The 15,105-nt window shown below is 43.7% G+C and overlaps 1 protein-coding gene across 7 annotated transcripts in view; it reads right to left on the minus strand.

The window, feature by feature from the left end:
* LOC134213036 (histidine decarboxylase) overlaps positions 1–15,105 on the minus strand; it is an 87,842-nt gene that overhangs the window by 5,400 nt on the left and 67,337 nt on the right. For 5 of the 7 annotated variants that reach the window (XM_062691530.1, XM_062691531.1, XM_062691529.1 and 2 more), the window contains 8 exons: positions 11,977–12,263; positions 11,117–11,518; positions 7,327–7,556; positions 7,177–7,267; positions 6,685–7,114; positions 6,421–6,566; positions 6,186–6,357; positions 5,912–5,941 (listed from right to left, as the gene is read on the minus strand). In XM_062691530.1, coding sequence (XP_062547514.1) covers positions 5,912–5,941; positions 6,186–6,357; positions 6,421–6,566; positions 6,685–7,114; positions 7,177–7,267; positions 7,327–7,556; positions 11,117–11,518; positions 11,977–12,263 — 1,788 coding nt within the window. Of the gene's footprint in view, positions 1–5,911; positions 5,942–6,172; positions 6,358–6,420; positions 6,567–6,684; positions 7,115–7,176; positions 7,268–7,326; positions 7,557–11,116; positions 11,519–11,976; positions 12,264–15,105 lie in introns of all 7 variants that reach the window. The other 2 variants (XM_062691534.1, XM_062691533.1) reach the window with 2 other exon arrangements.

The following is a 15,105-nucleotide window of genomic DNA, read 5'->3' on the forward strand; positions in this document are numbered from 1 at the left end:
GTGAAACCTATCATTTTAGCTAGCTAAAAACCTCGCGCCCTCGGTTAAACCAACTTTTAGGTTTTATCATTTATAGTAACATGAATGCATTTTTGTTCTTAAATAAGTATCAATAACAGTAAAGAAAAAAAATGTCTCCATTATTAAATCTCTAAATCTCGAATTTGAAATTAAAAGTACATTCATAGAAACAGCCGTTTTCTTATTTATTATATTAATCATTTACCAAAAACATATTATATAGGCATATTTTCGAGCATATTTCATCAAGCGACCGCATACATGATAGTTCAAAAGATTTGATAACTTATGTAATTTTTCAATGTTTGGATTTGGATAATGCTTCTGCCTTACGTGAAAGGTCGTTTCTTGCTAATTTGCATCTCTACATATATTTTTTTTTATTTTTCATACTGTCAATTCCAAAACATGGTCCTTATGGAAGCCGTAGATTTATCAACATCTTTCTAAAGCAGTTGTTCAAATAACACTTCATAGATAATTATTTATTTTTAAATGACATAATTTTAGCATCACTTATGCACACCTTTGGGTTTCATTTCCTTTATAAATAAGAATGGATTTTTTTTTCACTGGTTATATCATAGGAAGCTGGATACAAAAATTCTGACAGATAAGTATTTTCCCACATTTTATCACTAGTCAAGTTGAAAACCGAAATGGGGGACTAGCGAAGTTGGATTTTTCTCGCAATCCGTACGTTAAACCTAACTTCGCTAGTAGTGCGCTAGTCTAATTAGGCGCTAATTGGACTAGCGCGCCACTAGCGAAGTTAGGTTTAACGTACGGATTGCGAGAAAAATTCAACTTCGCTAGTCCTGTATTCCGGTTTTCAACTTAATCGAGTATATAAAACAAGAACTTTGGTCGAAGAGTAGCATCAAATCATTAATGCAGTGTTGTTGTTCTTGGTTTAAAAAGTTATGGAAAAAACAGCTATGTGAAAAAAAAAATATACAAATTTCCGAGATATTATTTTTCAAAGAAGCAAAAGTCGACAAGGCATTAGGCAGTAGATAGACTCTAACTTTAAGTAACTGTAACTGTATTGACTTAGCACTCAAGTACGACCTACCTTATTTTATAAAATTAATCCTTGTAAAGACAAATCATAGTTTTGTCAAATTGCTGTGCACTAAACAATATTAAACTAGACGAAAATTTTTAGTACTGTAAACGATAATACCGAAATTTGTTTTTCTAAGTGCACATAAAACTTTTCAGTATACAACGATTTCCGATATGGACAAAATCATTTCACATGCAGTGTTGATCATATAAATAGGGCTATACAAATCCGTTACATACGGGTTACAAGTAACCTATCATTTTTACAAATCATAAACAAGTTACATTGCAACTAGTACGCCTGCGAAGATTAGTTACTAGTAACAATATTTTTTTGCAACACTGATGTGACTCACCTCAACATTGAATTTAGTTACATTGTAATTTGCTTCCATAGCTATTGATGTTGCAGGGTAACTCGCTTCGTTTGACGTTTGGCAACTTTTGGAATAATTCGCATTGTGTTTTATTTTAATTATTAAATTCAAGTCCAAATTAGTGAATATACAAAAAAGTATGCATGTGCAGTATCTCTGCATCAAGATTATAATTCGGCACCAGACATCAATGGTGTTAGGAATTCAAATCAGGATGGAGGCTCCCTCACTATATATCATGATATTATTGTGTTGTTTTTGTTACTTGGCATCTACTATCCAGATAGTCTTTCGGTAACTAATTAAAAACTTTATTGTGACTTGAGTGCTTATGACAGTTCAATGTTATGGTTACAATTCAATTACCCTGTAACTGCTTAAAAACTGATGACACATTTAGTTTCAAGATGACTGAAAAATTACCCAAATGCAATCAACCGTGACTTGGAATGTTTCAAGCATCCTAAATCCAACCATTATGTAACCTTTCATTTATTATTTATATTTAAGAGTTGTTACATGTGCTAATTGGGGATCGACATAGGAGCACGGATCAAGAAAGCAAGGGCTGCCTTTACGAGTTTAAGAAATATCGGGAAAAACAGACAGATAAGTGAACGCACCAAAATACGAATTTTCAATACTAACGTGAAATCTGTGCTGTTATACGCTAGCGAAACATGGTGTGTATCAGTGGAGAACACTCAACGGCTGCAGGCGAGGATGTTATCGATCATTTAGTAATTCGCGTTCGATCATTTAGTAGTTTGTCAATAACTTATTCCAGAAGCTGAATTTCAAAATGTGTTGTATGGTGGAATTCTAGTGCGAAGGTTTTTCTACAACTCTGCCTTGTGGTTCGTTGGTAGATGATATCATGACAACAACAAGAACTACGTGGAGTGCAAAAATATACCAAGAAGGAGTTACACAACTTGTTTATTTATCAATAACTGCCTCAATTACGGAATTTGATCCACAGACCTTGACTCTTTGAAGTTCGTAGACTACCAGGAACTCATAACAACAAGAACAACTTGAAATACAAACATGTATTGAAAAGGGGTCACACACGTTGTTTATTCTTCAATGAGGCTTCCAGGCCTCTTGAAAGGAGGCTTCCAGGCCTCTTGAAAGGAGGCTTCCAGGCCTCTTGAAAGGAGGCTTCCAGGCCTCTTGAAAGGAGGCTTCCAGGCCTCTTGAAAGGAAGCTTCCAGGCCTCTTGAAAGGAGGCTTCCAGGCCTCTTGAAAGGAGGCTTCCAGGCCTCTTGAAAGGAGGCTTCCAGGCCTCTTGAAAGGAGGCTTCCAGGCCTCTTGAAAGGAGGCTTCCAGGCCTCTTGAAAGGAGGCTTCCAGGCCTCTTGAAAGGAGGCTTCCAGGCCTCTTGAAAGGAGGCTTCCAGGCCTCTTGAAAGGAGGCTTCCAGGCCTCTTGAAAGGAGGCTTCCAGGCCTCTTGAAAGGAGGCTTCCAGGCCTCTTGAAAGGAGGCTTCCAGGCCTCTTGAAAGGAGGCTTCCAGGCCTCTTGAAAGGAGGCTTCTGGGCCTCTTGAAAAGAGGCTTCCGGGCCTCTTGAATGGAGGCTTCCAGGCCTCTTGAAAGGAGGCTTCCAGGCCTCTTGAAAGGAGGCTTCCAGGCCTCTTGAAAGGAGGCTTCCAGGCCTCTTGAAAGGAGGCTTCCAAGCCTCTTGAAAGGAGGCTTCCAAGCCTCTTGAAAGGAGGCTTCCAGGCCTCTTGAAAGGAGGCTTCCAGGCCTCTTGAAAGGAGGCTTCCAGGCCTCTTGAAAGGAGGCTTCCAGGCCTCTTGAAAGGAGGCTTCCAGGCCTCTTGAAAGGAGGCTTCCAGGCCTCTTGAAAGGAGGCTTCCAGGCCTCTTGAAAGGAGGCTTCCAGGCCTCTTGAAAGGAGGCTTCCGGCCCCCTTGAAGGAGGCTTCCAGGCCTCTTGAAAGGAGGCTTCCAGGCCTCTTGAAAGGAGGCTTCCAGGCCTCTTGAAAGGAGGCTTCCAGGCCTCTTGAAAGGAGGCTTCCAGGCCTCTTGAAAGGAGGCTTCCAGGCCTCTTGAAAGGAGGCTTCCAGGCCTCTTGAAAGGAGGCTTCCAGGCCTCTTGAAAGGAGGCTTCCAGGCCTCTTGAAAGGAGGCTTCCAGGCCTCTTGAAAGGAGGCTTCCAGGCCTCTTGAAAGGAGGCTTCCAGGCCTCTTGAAAGGAGGCTTCCAGGCCTCTTGAAAGGAGGCTTCCAGGCCTCTTGAAAGGAGGCTTCCAGGCCTCTTGAAGGAGGCTTCCAGGGCCTCTTGAAAGGAGGCTTCCAGGGCCTCTTGAAAGGAGGCTTCCAGGCCTCTTGAAAGGAGGCTTCCAGGCCTCTTGAAAGGAGGCTTCCAGGCCTCTTGAAAGGAGGCTTCCAGGCCTCTTGAAAGGAGGCTTCCAGGCCTCTTGAAAGGAGGCTTCCAGCCCTCTTGAAAGGGGGCTTCCAGCCCTCTTGAAAGGGGGCTTCCAGGCCTCTTGAAAGGAGGCTTCCGTGCCACTTGAAGGGGGGCTCCCGGGCCTCTGGAAGGGGGGTTCCCGGGCCTCTTGAAAGGAGGCTCCCGGCCCTCTTGAAGGAGGCTTCCAGGCCTCTTGAAAGGAGGCTTCCAGGCCTCTTGAAAGGAGGCTTCCAGGCCTCTTGAAAGGAGGCTTCCAGGCCTCTTGAAAGGAGGCTTCCAGGCCTCTTGAAAGGAGGCTTCCAGGCCTCTTGAAAGGAGGCTTCCAGGCCCCTTGAAAGGAGGCTTCCAGGCCTCTTGAAGGAGGCTTCCAGGCCTCTTGAAAGGAGGCTTCCAGGCCTCTTGAAAGGAGGCTTCCAGGCCTCTTGAAAGGAGGCTTCCAGGCCTCTTGAAAGGAGGCTTCCAGGCCTCTTGAAGGAGGCTTCCAGGCCTCTTGAAAGGATGCTTCCAGGCCTCTTGAAAGGAGGCTTCCAGGCCTCTTGAAAGGAGGCTTCCAGGCCTCTTGAAAGGAGGCTTCCAGGCCTCTTGAATTGAGGCTATTGTAACTTTTCCTAAAAAAATCATCTGATATCTTTTAACTGAACAGATTGACCTGATCTTGGTTTGAAACACGAATCACGCTTCTACAACGATCTGAGACCTGAACTCGAGAACGTTTTGGATTACCTTACATGCATTAAAATGTAGGATAATAGATCTAACAGGCGATTAAGAGTCTGTTGAGAAGATTTCTGATTGAAGCGGAAGACATTTGGGAGGCCGTTGCTGCATGCGCCTTACGAGCTGAACTTCAACATATTTCGCCAGTTCTAGAATATCCCTGTTCTGGGGCTCGCCGAGAATTTTCACATGTATCATTTGTTATCTGTGAACTGCGCAGGAAGTACTGAGCGTATTTTGATGTGCGTATTACCTTTCTATTCTATGGTAGAATTCAAGACCTGTACTCATGAATGTTTTGGATGAATAGGAATGTCCCCAATAGTATTCCCAACAAATAATGTGATATTTTACTCTCTTTAATAAGATAAATGGAAAACGTTTTAACTCACTTCTACTTGATATATTTCATGTATCTACTTCGTTTGTCAACTTTAGAGCTTGATGGCACTTGATTACTTAAGGGTTTTTTTTATATAATAGCAAAAAATGACGAAACAACAGACCTTTTTGAATCTTATGAACGCGGTGAGGGGTCTAGCGGGGGGTATCTTAGCATTCCATTGTCATTTTCTCAGTTATTAATTCTATGCCCGCCATTGCCTGAGTATGTATCATGTCTGGCAATTACAATGGATACATTATGTCAAGGGAGTCGAAAATGTTACCCACCGAAAGCATCCTAGATCCAACCGAGAATATAACACAACATATGAGCCGTCTGAATCTCTCAATTTACCTGAGCCCGCTATCGTTGAACTGTGCTTGGAAAGTAGTGCAAAATCCTATTGGTAAAAATCATTCGCTGATCGAAGTTTCGATTTTTAATGGAAATAATCAATCTGCCTTCATCGACCTCTCATGTGACCGCACGAAGCACAGCGATTGGGGTAAACATGAAGTGCCCAACATTGATGGAGTCAAATGAAGAATAATGCGTAATGCATCGTCTTCCAATGTGATTAAATGTATAAATTATCATCGTTGTCTTTAAAGACTGTATAATATAGACTTCTCATAAATGACATTTGAGAAATAGAGCCTTGCTGTTTGAGATGTGCACATGTACAAGAATTTAGATAGATTCCAGTCCCTTACAAAAGCAAAGCAGCATATATTTTCGCATATTTATGGGGTGAAACACATTGCTCAATGTGCAAAACCAGCTTAAAGTTTTTTTAGTTTTTCTGGAGCTGAAAGATCAATAAATCTGAAAACGATCAGTGAGAGCTTAACCCATTATTGACCATAGATGTAAATGTTACAAAGATTATGCTTTCATGGGCAGTATTAGGCACATCATATAAATTTTCAACTCACCTTGGTCTACAATTTCCATCTGCTCACAAGCTGCCCCACAAGAAGATTGCATGAAAGAAAATTGAAAACATTCAAGTTGAAAACAGCTTTTATTGCAAGCAATATTGTACACAACAACTGTTTACGAACTTACACCGCACACCGAAAGCTTTCAATCAAGCAACATAAAATATGGGAAAGCACTTTTATGACACATAATATGCCAACATAAACTGTTACACTTTACAACATCCTATAGAGTGGAATCAAAGCCTACACTACCTTCCCTTATTACCTTCCCAAACCTCTTCGCAGTCTTCGGTAATGGCCTTGGACTCGATACCGTTCTTTACTTCACTTGGGCTTATTCCCTGCACAACCAGATCCATTCGGGAGTCCAGAGAAAACTGCTTCCCAGACATGAGAATGCCTCTCACACGACGTCGCATGGCCGGCGAATCCTGAGTCTGTTAAAGACAGAATTTGTCATTATAAGGGGGGTCTATCAAAGCTTATAGGTTTCCATTTACCGAAATTCGTATGCCAGCGTAGACTTTGGCCAAAAACTCGTCCGCATCGAAAATCGCTGCAAACGATCCGTTGACAATCTTGGGCGACATTGGAGAGTTGGCCAAAAGGAGACTCGATCCGAAAGCTTCGTTTTTCTCACGTGTATCTAGAGAGGGGTAAAATACAGCGAATTTCCGTTTGTGACAACTACATAACGACTACTTTGAAAATTTCAAGCGATATTTTTGCTAGCCCAACATTGCCTAAACGGCAAGGGAACTCACCTTTCAGAGGTACTCTTCGGTCAACGATTTTCACATCCAGATCCTGAAGCAGTTCACTCGTAACCAATTTAATTTCAGTCCAGTCCTTCAGAATATCGTCGTTTGAAGTGTAGGTCGACGTCACGGTAAACCGAATGACGTATTTCCCCTTTAATGAAGCTGGTACGGCGTGTTGATTGCCACGGTGATTCAGCCGCTTTAGCAACTTCTCCGTCAGCTCATTATCACCCCTGATTCGAAATACGACCATACCCAAATGCCTGGCAGCCGGAATCTCGAAACGGTGGTCGGCCAGTACTAAAGCTTCGAACTTTTGTGCTAAACGAACGCCTTCGCGGATGTGCTTCTGCAGCCCTTTGATTCCGTAGTTGCGTATGACGAACCAGAGCTTTAACGATCGAAAGCGTTTGCTCAGCGGAATTTGCCAGTGCTGAAACGGAATGTGATCGAATTAGTTGTTTTTGAATTAGGGAGACTAATGCTGATATTTACCATATAATCGATCGCCATTCCAGAGTTTTCATGTTGAAGATACAAAGGCTCTACGTTGAATGTCCTATGCAGTGCGCCACTATTTTTTACCCTGAAATGAAGAATTTTTGATAGTTCCATGACGAACCCAATCATTTCCATCGTTCTTACCACATCGTGGTGCAATCGAAATGCACCATCAGCCACTTGGACGGGTTGAATGCAATGGAGTCTGCCTTGGCAATGCCTTTCAACCATATGCGATATTCCGGACAGATGAATGCACTTCCAGCATACGCGGCGTCGACGTGCAGCCAAAGTTTGTACTTCAGACAAACGTCACCAACTTCGGACAGGTTGTCGAAAGCACACGCTCCGGTTGTTCCCAGTGTGGCGCAGACCTGTGGATAAATTTACGGTCTTCAGTAGGAAGTAATAGAGTTGACTCCGACTGGCTGTTCTCGAGCAGGAGCGACGACCTCGAGAATTTGGTATGAACTTGCCTTGCATTAGAGGTAAAATACCAAAAATAAATACGCAAAATACTACATGCATTTCATGCTTAGGTATTTTAATTCCAAACGAATAATAATTTATTGTCCCAGACCCAGTCCAGCCCTAGTCCAGTCCACTTCAATCCAGTTCCAGTTCAGTCCACTTCAATCCAGTCCCAGTCCAGTCCCAGTCCAGTTCCAGTCCTGTCCCGTCCAGTTCCAGTTCAGTCCCAGTCCAGTCCTAGTCCAGTCCCAGTCCAGTCCTAGTCTCAGTCCCAATCCAGTCCCAGTCCAACTGCAGTCCAGTTCAGTCCAGTCCCAGTACAGTCCCAGTCCAGTTCCAATCCAGTCCTAGTCCAGTCCCAGTCCAGTCCTAATCCAGTCCACTTCAATCCAGTCTTAGTCCTAATCCAGTCCAAGTCCAACTGCAGTCCAGTTCAGTCCAGTTCCAGTTCAGTCCCAGTCCAGTCCTAGTCAAGTCCCAGTCCAGCCCTAGTCCAGTCCACTTCAATCCAGTCCCAGTCCAGTCCACTTCAATCCAGTCCCAGTCCAGTCCTAGTCTCAGTCCCAATCCAGTCCCAGTCCAGTCCAGTCCCAGTCCAGTCCTAGTCCAGTCCCAGTCCAGTCCCAGTCCAGTTCCAATCCAGTCCTAGTCCAGTCCCAGTCCAGTCCTAATCCAGTCCACTTCAACCCAGTCTCAGTCCTAAACCAGTCCCAGTCCAACTGCAGTCCAGTCCCAGTCCAGTCCCAGTCTAGTCCCAGTCCAGCCCCAGTCCAGTTCCAGTGCAGTCCCAGTTCAGTCCCAGTCCAGTCCCAGTCCAGTCCCAGTCCAGTCCCAGTCCAGTCCCAGTCCAGTCCCAGTCCAGTCCCAGTCCAGACCCAGTCCAGTCCTAGCCCAGTCCTAGTCCAGTCCCAGTCCTAGTGCAGTCCCGGTCCCAGTCGAGTCCCAGTTCATGTCCAGTCTAGTCTCAGACCAGTCCCGGTCCAGTCCCAGTTCAGTCCCAGTCCAGTTCCAGTCCAGTCCCAGTGCAGTCCCAGTTCAGTCCCAGTTTAGTCCCAGTGCAGTCCCAGTCCAGTCTCAGTCCAGTCCCAGTCCAGTCCCAGTACAGTCCCAGTCCTAGTGCAGTCCCGGCCCCAGTCCAGTCCCAGTTCATGTCCAGTCCAGTCCCAGACCAGTCCCAGTTCAGTCCCAGTTCAGTCCCAGTCCAGTCCCAGTCCAGTCCCAGTTTAGTCCCAGTCCAGTCCCAGTCCAGTTCCAGTCCTGTCCCGTCCAGTTCCAGTTCAGTCCCAGTCCAGTCCTAGTCCAGTCCCAGTCCAGTCCTAGTCTCAGTCCCAATCCAGTCCCAGTCCAACTGCAGTCCAGTTCAGTCCAGTCCCAGTCCAGTCCCAGTCCAGTCCCAATCCAGTCCTAGTCCAGTCCCAGTCCAGTCCTAATCCAGTCCACTTCAATCCAGTCTCAGTCCTAATCCAGTCCCAGTCCAACTGCAGTCCAGTTCAGTCCCAGTCCAGCCCTAGTCAAGTACTAGTCCAGCCCTAGTCCAGTCCCAGTCCAGCCCTAGTCCAGTCCACTTCAATCCAGTTCCAGTTCAGTCCACTTCAATCCAGTCCCAGTCCAGTCCTAGTCTCAGTCCCAATCCAGTCCCAGTCCAACTGCAGTCCAGTCCAGTCCAGTCCCAGTACAGTCCCAGTCCAGTCCCAGTCCAGTCCCAGTCCAGTCCCAGTCCAGTCCCAGTCCAGTCCCAGTCCAGTCCTAGTCCAGTCCTAGTCCAGTCCCAGTCCTAGTGCAGTCCCGGTCCCAGTCCAGTCCCAGTTCATGTCCAGTCTAGTCCCAGACCAGTCCCGGTCCAGTCCCAGTTCAGTCCCAGTCCAGTTCCAGTCCAGTCCCAGTGCAGTCCTAGTTCAGTCCCAGTTTAGTCCCAGTGCAGTCCCAGTCCAGTCTCAGTCCAGTCCCAGTCCAGTCCCAGTACAGTCCCAGTCCTAGTGCAGTCCCGGCCCCAGTCCAGTCCCAGTACATGTCCAGTCCAGTCCCAGTCCAGTCCCAGTTCAGTCCCAGTTCAGTCCCAGTCCAGTCCCAGTCCAGTTCCAGTTCAGTCCCAGTCCAGTCCTAGTCCAGTCCCAGTCCAGTCCTAGTCTCAGTCCCAATCCAGTCCCAGTCCAACTGCAGTCCACTTCAGTCCAGTCCAGTCCCAGTTCAGTCCCAATCCAGTCCTAGTCCAGTCCCAGTCCAGTCCTAATCCAGTCCACTACAATCCAGTCTCAGTCCTAATCCAGTCCAAGTCCAACTGCAGTCCAGTGCAGTCCAGTTCCAGTCCAGTCCCAGTCCAGTCCTAGTCAAGTCCTAGTCCAGCCCTAGTCCAGTCCCAGTCCAGCCCTAGTCCAGTCCACTTCAATCCAGTCCCAGTCCAGTCCACTTCAATCCAGTCCCAGTCCAGTCCTAGTCTCAGTCCCAATCCAGTCCCAGTCCAACTGCAGTCCAGTTCAGTCCAGTCCCAGTACAGTCCCAGTATAGTCCCAGTCCAGTCCCAGCCCAGTAGTGGTTTAAAGTCCAGTTCCAGTTCAATCCAGTCGAGTCCCAGTACAGTTCAAGTGCAGCCGAAATCTAGTCCCAATCCTGGCCCAGTCCAGGTCAAGTCCAGTCTCAGTCCAGTACCAGTCCAGTCCCAGTCTTAGTACACGAGATAGGCAAAAAGTGAGAACGAAGACAGAACAAAAAAGGAAAAGGGAGAAACAAAAAAAGCTTTCAGATAGGAATTTTTTTCTCACAATATTTGCTTAACCTAATTTGCACGAGAAATTAATTTTTATATTCGAGAAAACAATCTGCAGTGCGATAATTTTTCGATTACTGCCAGTACCACATCACTCTCTTTCATCTTCAGCTTGTTCATGTCATTTGCGAAATCGAACATATCAAAGTATTTTCATGTGGTAAACATGTTGACTAGAATAAACTCGACAAGAAAAGAAAATCCAATTTCATCTTGTAGAAACGATTTTTCTCCAATCTTCTTCCTCCAAAAAAAAGTGACCAAAATATCTTTGTGCCGAAAACGACGAAGATCAATTGATTTCATAGATAGATAAGTTAGTAGATAAGTTATATATTCTATTTTGAATTGAGTTGTAAATTTAAAATTTCTGCTCAGGTCCAGCGCAATTCTGAAAATTGTAAAAAAATACGTATTGAAAAATCACAACTTCAAATCTGATAAAAAAATAAACTGACCGCAAAAAATATCCACACCTCAAGCTTAAAATCAAAATGCTTCACAGCGTATTACTTCCCACTCGCCAAGAAAACCACGTGTTGCATCCCATCCCGACCGGCAGCAGCGCTCACTCTAATTAGCCCACTGGGGAAATCGGGGAAAACTTTCCTAAGCAGATTTGTCAATCACTTGCATTCGGTTCCAGTCTGCTCGTGGTGTTCCAGCAGAACTTTCATTCCTCTGCTCGCCCAAACTTACCCAGAACGGAATCAGCCCCTGCTTGATGTCCTCCTCGATGGCCTCCGCCAGGGCCCGGCCACCCAAGCTGAGGTTGTCATCAGCTTCAATGAATCGCATCCGCACCAATCCGATTAGGGCCGCCTTCTCGACGCTGGAGTGAGCCTGGTCCGAGCAGTAGGCCACCAGTCGGGCATTGATTTCTGCATCCTGCTGGCCCGGGCTGTGCTCGTGGTATCTTCTGATGGCTTGCGTCCGCCCCGCAAGGAGGCAAACCAGGGTTGCCTCGCTGGCCGTCGTTTGGATCACCCCACCTCCCTTGCTGACGCCCGGTATGTGGAGGAAATCGTCCGGCAAGCCAATCATTTTGCCCAGCCAGTTCATTACGATTGATTCCAGCTCGGTACATGCGGGGGATGACGCCTGCGAATGGATAGGGTAAGTGTATCAAGTGAAGCATCGTTACGAATTAGGTGGAATAAAAAATCGATCCTTAGGTGCGGAAACGAGATAGTCGTGACTTTAAAGGGCTAATGTGTAATAGAAAGCTATTCAATAACTTTATCTGCTTAATTTTATTCATATTTATCTTTTGCATTCTGTCAACAGATACATGTTTTGTAATCAACAATACAAACAAACAAAATTCAACTGTTTGTAGTCACCTATCTGCAAAAGTGTTCAAGTTGAAACTGAAAGTTCTAGTTGTTGCAGCGCAAAAACATGTTAGAATAAGACATAGGCGAAGACGCGTCAATATTCCAATCAAGCGCATTTACCCTAAGCAGAATCGTAATATAAATTTACACCTCCAAATCAAACGGTCGTTTTATTGAATCGCTTCCGACAATCCCGCCAAATCCCGCACCCGGCTTACTTACCCATGTAAATCCCAAGCAATTTATGGCATCGGCCAGCATATCACCGAGCAGCGATGGAAACGAGTTGAGCGCTGGAAAGTAGGCATGCATGTGAGGGCTTTGCCAGTGCGTCACGCCCGGCATTATTACCCGTTCGACGTCGTCGAATATCGCCTGCCAGGGTTCACCCTCGAGCGGGGCCGACTCCGGCAGCAGGTTGGACATGTAGCCGGGCTTCACATCGGGCAGCACGCGTCGCTCGCGAATGTTCTGCAGATAGTCGGCGATGTAGTCGACCATTTCCTTGCCTGCGGATTCAGTAGAAGAAATAGGAATTATTAAGCCACTAGTGGGCTACTAGTAACGTGTAAATTTATGACAAATGTTCAGCTTCTGATTTATAAGAATTTAACGATAAATCGAACATTGGCAATTATATTATTAAAATGTCCAGGGGAAAAAAAAGAATAATAATATAATAAGTTAGAAATATATTGTAATCAATTCAAGAATTTTGTAGAAGAACGACTTTTAGGCGAAACAGTATTTTGTATTTCTACACCAACATTTGAAAAGAGCGTAACAGCTAAAATTTATTCCTTCTGATTCCTCGTCTACATATATAGCTATATATGTTGAACATTAAATCAGAAATACTAAATTTTGGGTGTTACGCCCTTTTCAAATGTTGGTCTAGAAATCACTTTAACATGGTCAAAACGTTAACGGAACGAATCGCGATGTTCACGAGACTTGTAGAGCACACCAAGAGCTTCCGTTGAGAGGTTGTTGCGATGATTTTTGGCGTTTATATCTCTTGTTAGATTTTTTTTTTTTTCAAAATTGCAAATAAACAAAAACACTAAATCGACTTGGACCCCCACCTTGAATTTGTTTCCGAATTAGCTAAACATTTGTCAGGAGGCTTAGTTTATCATAAGAATTGTGATTCTGGGCTGACCGGTTGAAATTTTAATATTTTTTAAAAATATGAAGAGGTCTAATAACAATACCCAGGGAGTCAAGAATGTTTCCCATCCGACCGGACCGTGAATCAAACTCGACTTCTCCAGATTCAGAACAGAAAACCAAATTCAATAATTTTATTTATGTTCAAGTACGCAATTATTTCTTGACAGGCGTTCTCATTGGCTTGTGTGTCTGAACTGGTTCAAAGAGCTTTCTAAATAATGCCGGTTGGAATGAATTTAGTGTTCCGTCAGTAAAATATTGCTCCGACGAATACAGCTGCAGGAAATCAGCTTCAGGATTTTGTGTTCGTTATAAATAGACTTCATAGTAGATTACTATTGTTTTATTTCCAAAAGATTATCTCCAGGGGCTGTCCATAAACCACGTAGACTCTTGAGGGGGAGGGAGGGGTTTCGAAAAAGTCTACGTTAGTCTACGAAGGGGGACGGGGGAGTTTACAAAAAGTCTACGTAGACTTTTTTTTGGAAAACAATTTATAAAGCAGCTATGTACTAGGTTCACTATTGTTTGATTTTTTTTAAGGATCTTTCCAGATTTTTTTGCAAGACTTTATCAAAATATTCAGTTGAATTTCTCTAGAAAAATCTAATGAATTTCACTGATGTAATAGTCTGAACTATGGCTTAAACAGGGCTGGTAGCGAGTCACTTTTTAGTGACTTGGTCACTATTTTGAGCCTAGTCACTAAAAAGTCACTATTTGCATCCAAAAGTCACTAAAGTCACTATTTTTCGTAAAATGGTCACTAAAGTCACTATTTTCGCATCGTTTCGCCGTTTGTAAAAAAGTTTGAGTTTGAGAAACTGCACAAAAAGTGAATTGTGGAAATCGCCAGGTTGCTTGCAATTCATGTAAACTATGATCTTCTTCTCCATGAATAAAGGTTGTTAAATACGAAGTGTTGAGAACAAAATTGAGGAGTACTGGAACCAGGCTTTTTAATTAAAAAACGGCTGTGCGTAAATACCCTAAGATGACTGAAATTCAGGATCCAATAATAGTCTCGAAAACAAAAATTGAAAAGCAAGATATGTCAGAAGTAATTCTGCACTGAGGAAACTGGACGTACGAATTTCAATCAAACGCTTTATGGAAGTTTGCCACAAGCAACCAAAAGGCCGTCTTATGAAAGATGACTTTAATAAATAAAAAAAAAGAAGCAGTGTGTGACAGAGTGGGAGCATCGGGATCAAGAGGCCACAGTGAAGCTTGCGAAGCTTGGACGGACATACGTTTAGGCAACTCCGTATATAAAGCGCAGGATTGTTACGACTACGCGGTTTTTGCGGATTTGATACAGATTAACATAACGGTTTCAAGGCTTCGCGCGGATTTAGTTCTGGAGGAAAATTTAATAAATAAGGAGCGTAGTTTTCGAAGCAAAATATTGTGGAGAAGGAACTCCACGTTTGAAGTCTATGCTTACCCAAGCCATGCCTTACACAAGCTATTATTGAATGCATTATAACTTCACTTGTGGTCATTTTTCATCGTTTTTGAATATACATTTCTTGTCACGTCAATTTTGACATAATTCCGAGATATGTCTTAGTTTCTGCTTGATTAACCCCTCTACGACGAACCATACAGCATGAAACCATGCCATCAGGTTTTATATTGTTTTTATAGCATTCACCTAGAAAGAAACAGGGTCTATACAAAACACAAATATGTTCATTGTTTCTTGTACAGAAATAGGATTTTTCTGATTATTCTTAAAGTAATTCCCGTTGAAATTTTCCAACAATTCGATGAGACTCTTTTTCAGTCTGCTGCAGAAATCTGCAGAAATTCAACTTCTGCTGAAATTTCTGAAAAAAATCTTCAGAATGGATGGAACACCATGGATCACATTTTATGAAACTTGAACAACTTTGTATGATTCTGAATTATTTCTCTCTGGATGTAAATCCAAATAATTTTCATATTTTTATATGAACTCAAATAATTTGTATATAGAAGTTTTGTTCGAAAAACAAATTAACATTATTTTATTACCTAATTTTTACGTAAGTTTGGCTTATGAACATCAATTACATCAAAGCTGCAACCATCATTTTCTCTATGAAACGTTGATTATAGAAATAATTTTGACGTCTTCATTCTTGTATGCTTAATTAGTAGAACGTTGGTGAACAGGACCATCCAGAATAGATG

This window comes from Armigeres subalbatus, chromosome 2 (assembly GCF_024139115.2).
Source record: "Armigeres subalbatus isolate Guangzhou_Male chromosome 2, GZ_Asu_2, whole genome shotgun sequence".
In the NCBI taxonomy this organism is placed as follows: Eukaryota; Metazoa; Arthropoda; class Insecta; order Diptera; family Culicidae; genus Armigeres; species Armigeres subalbatus.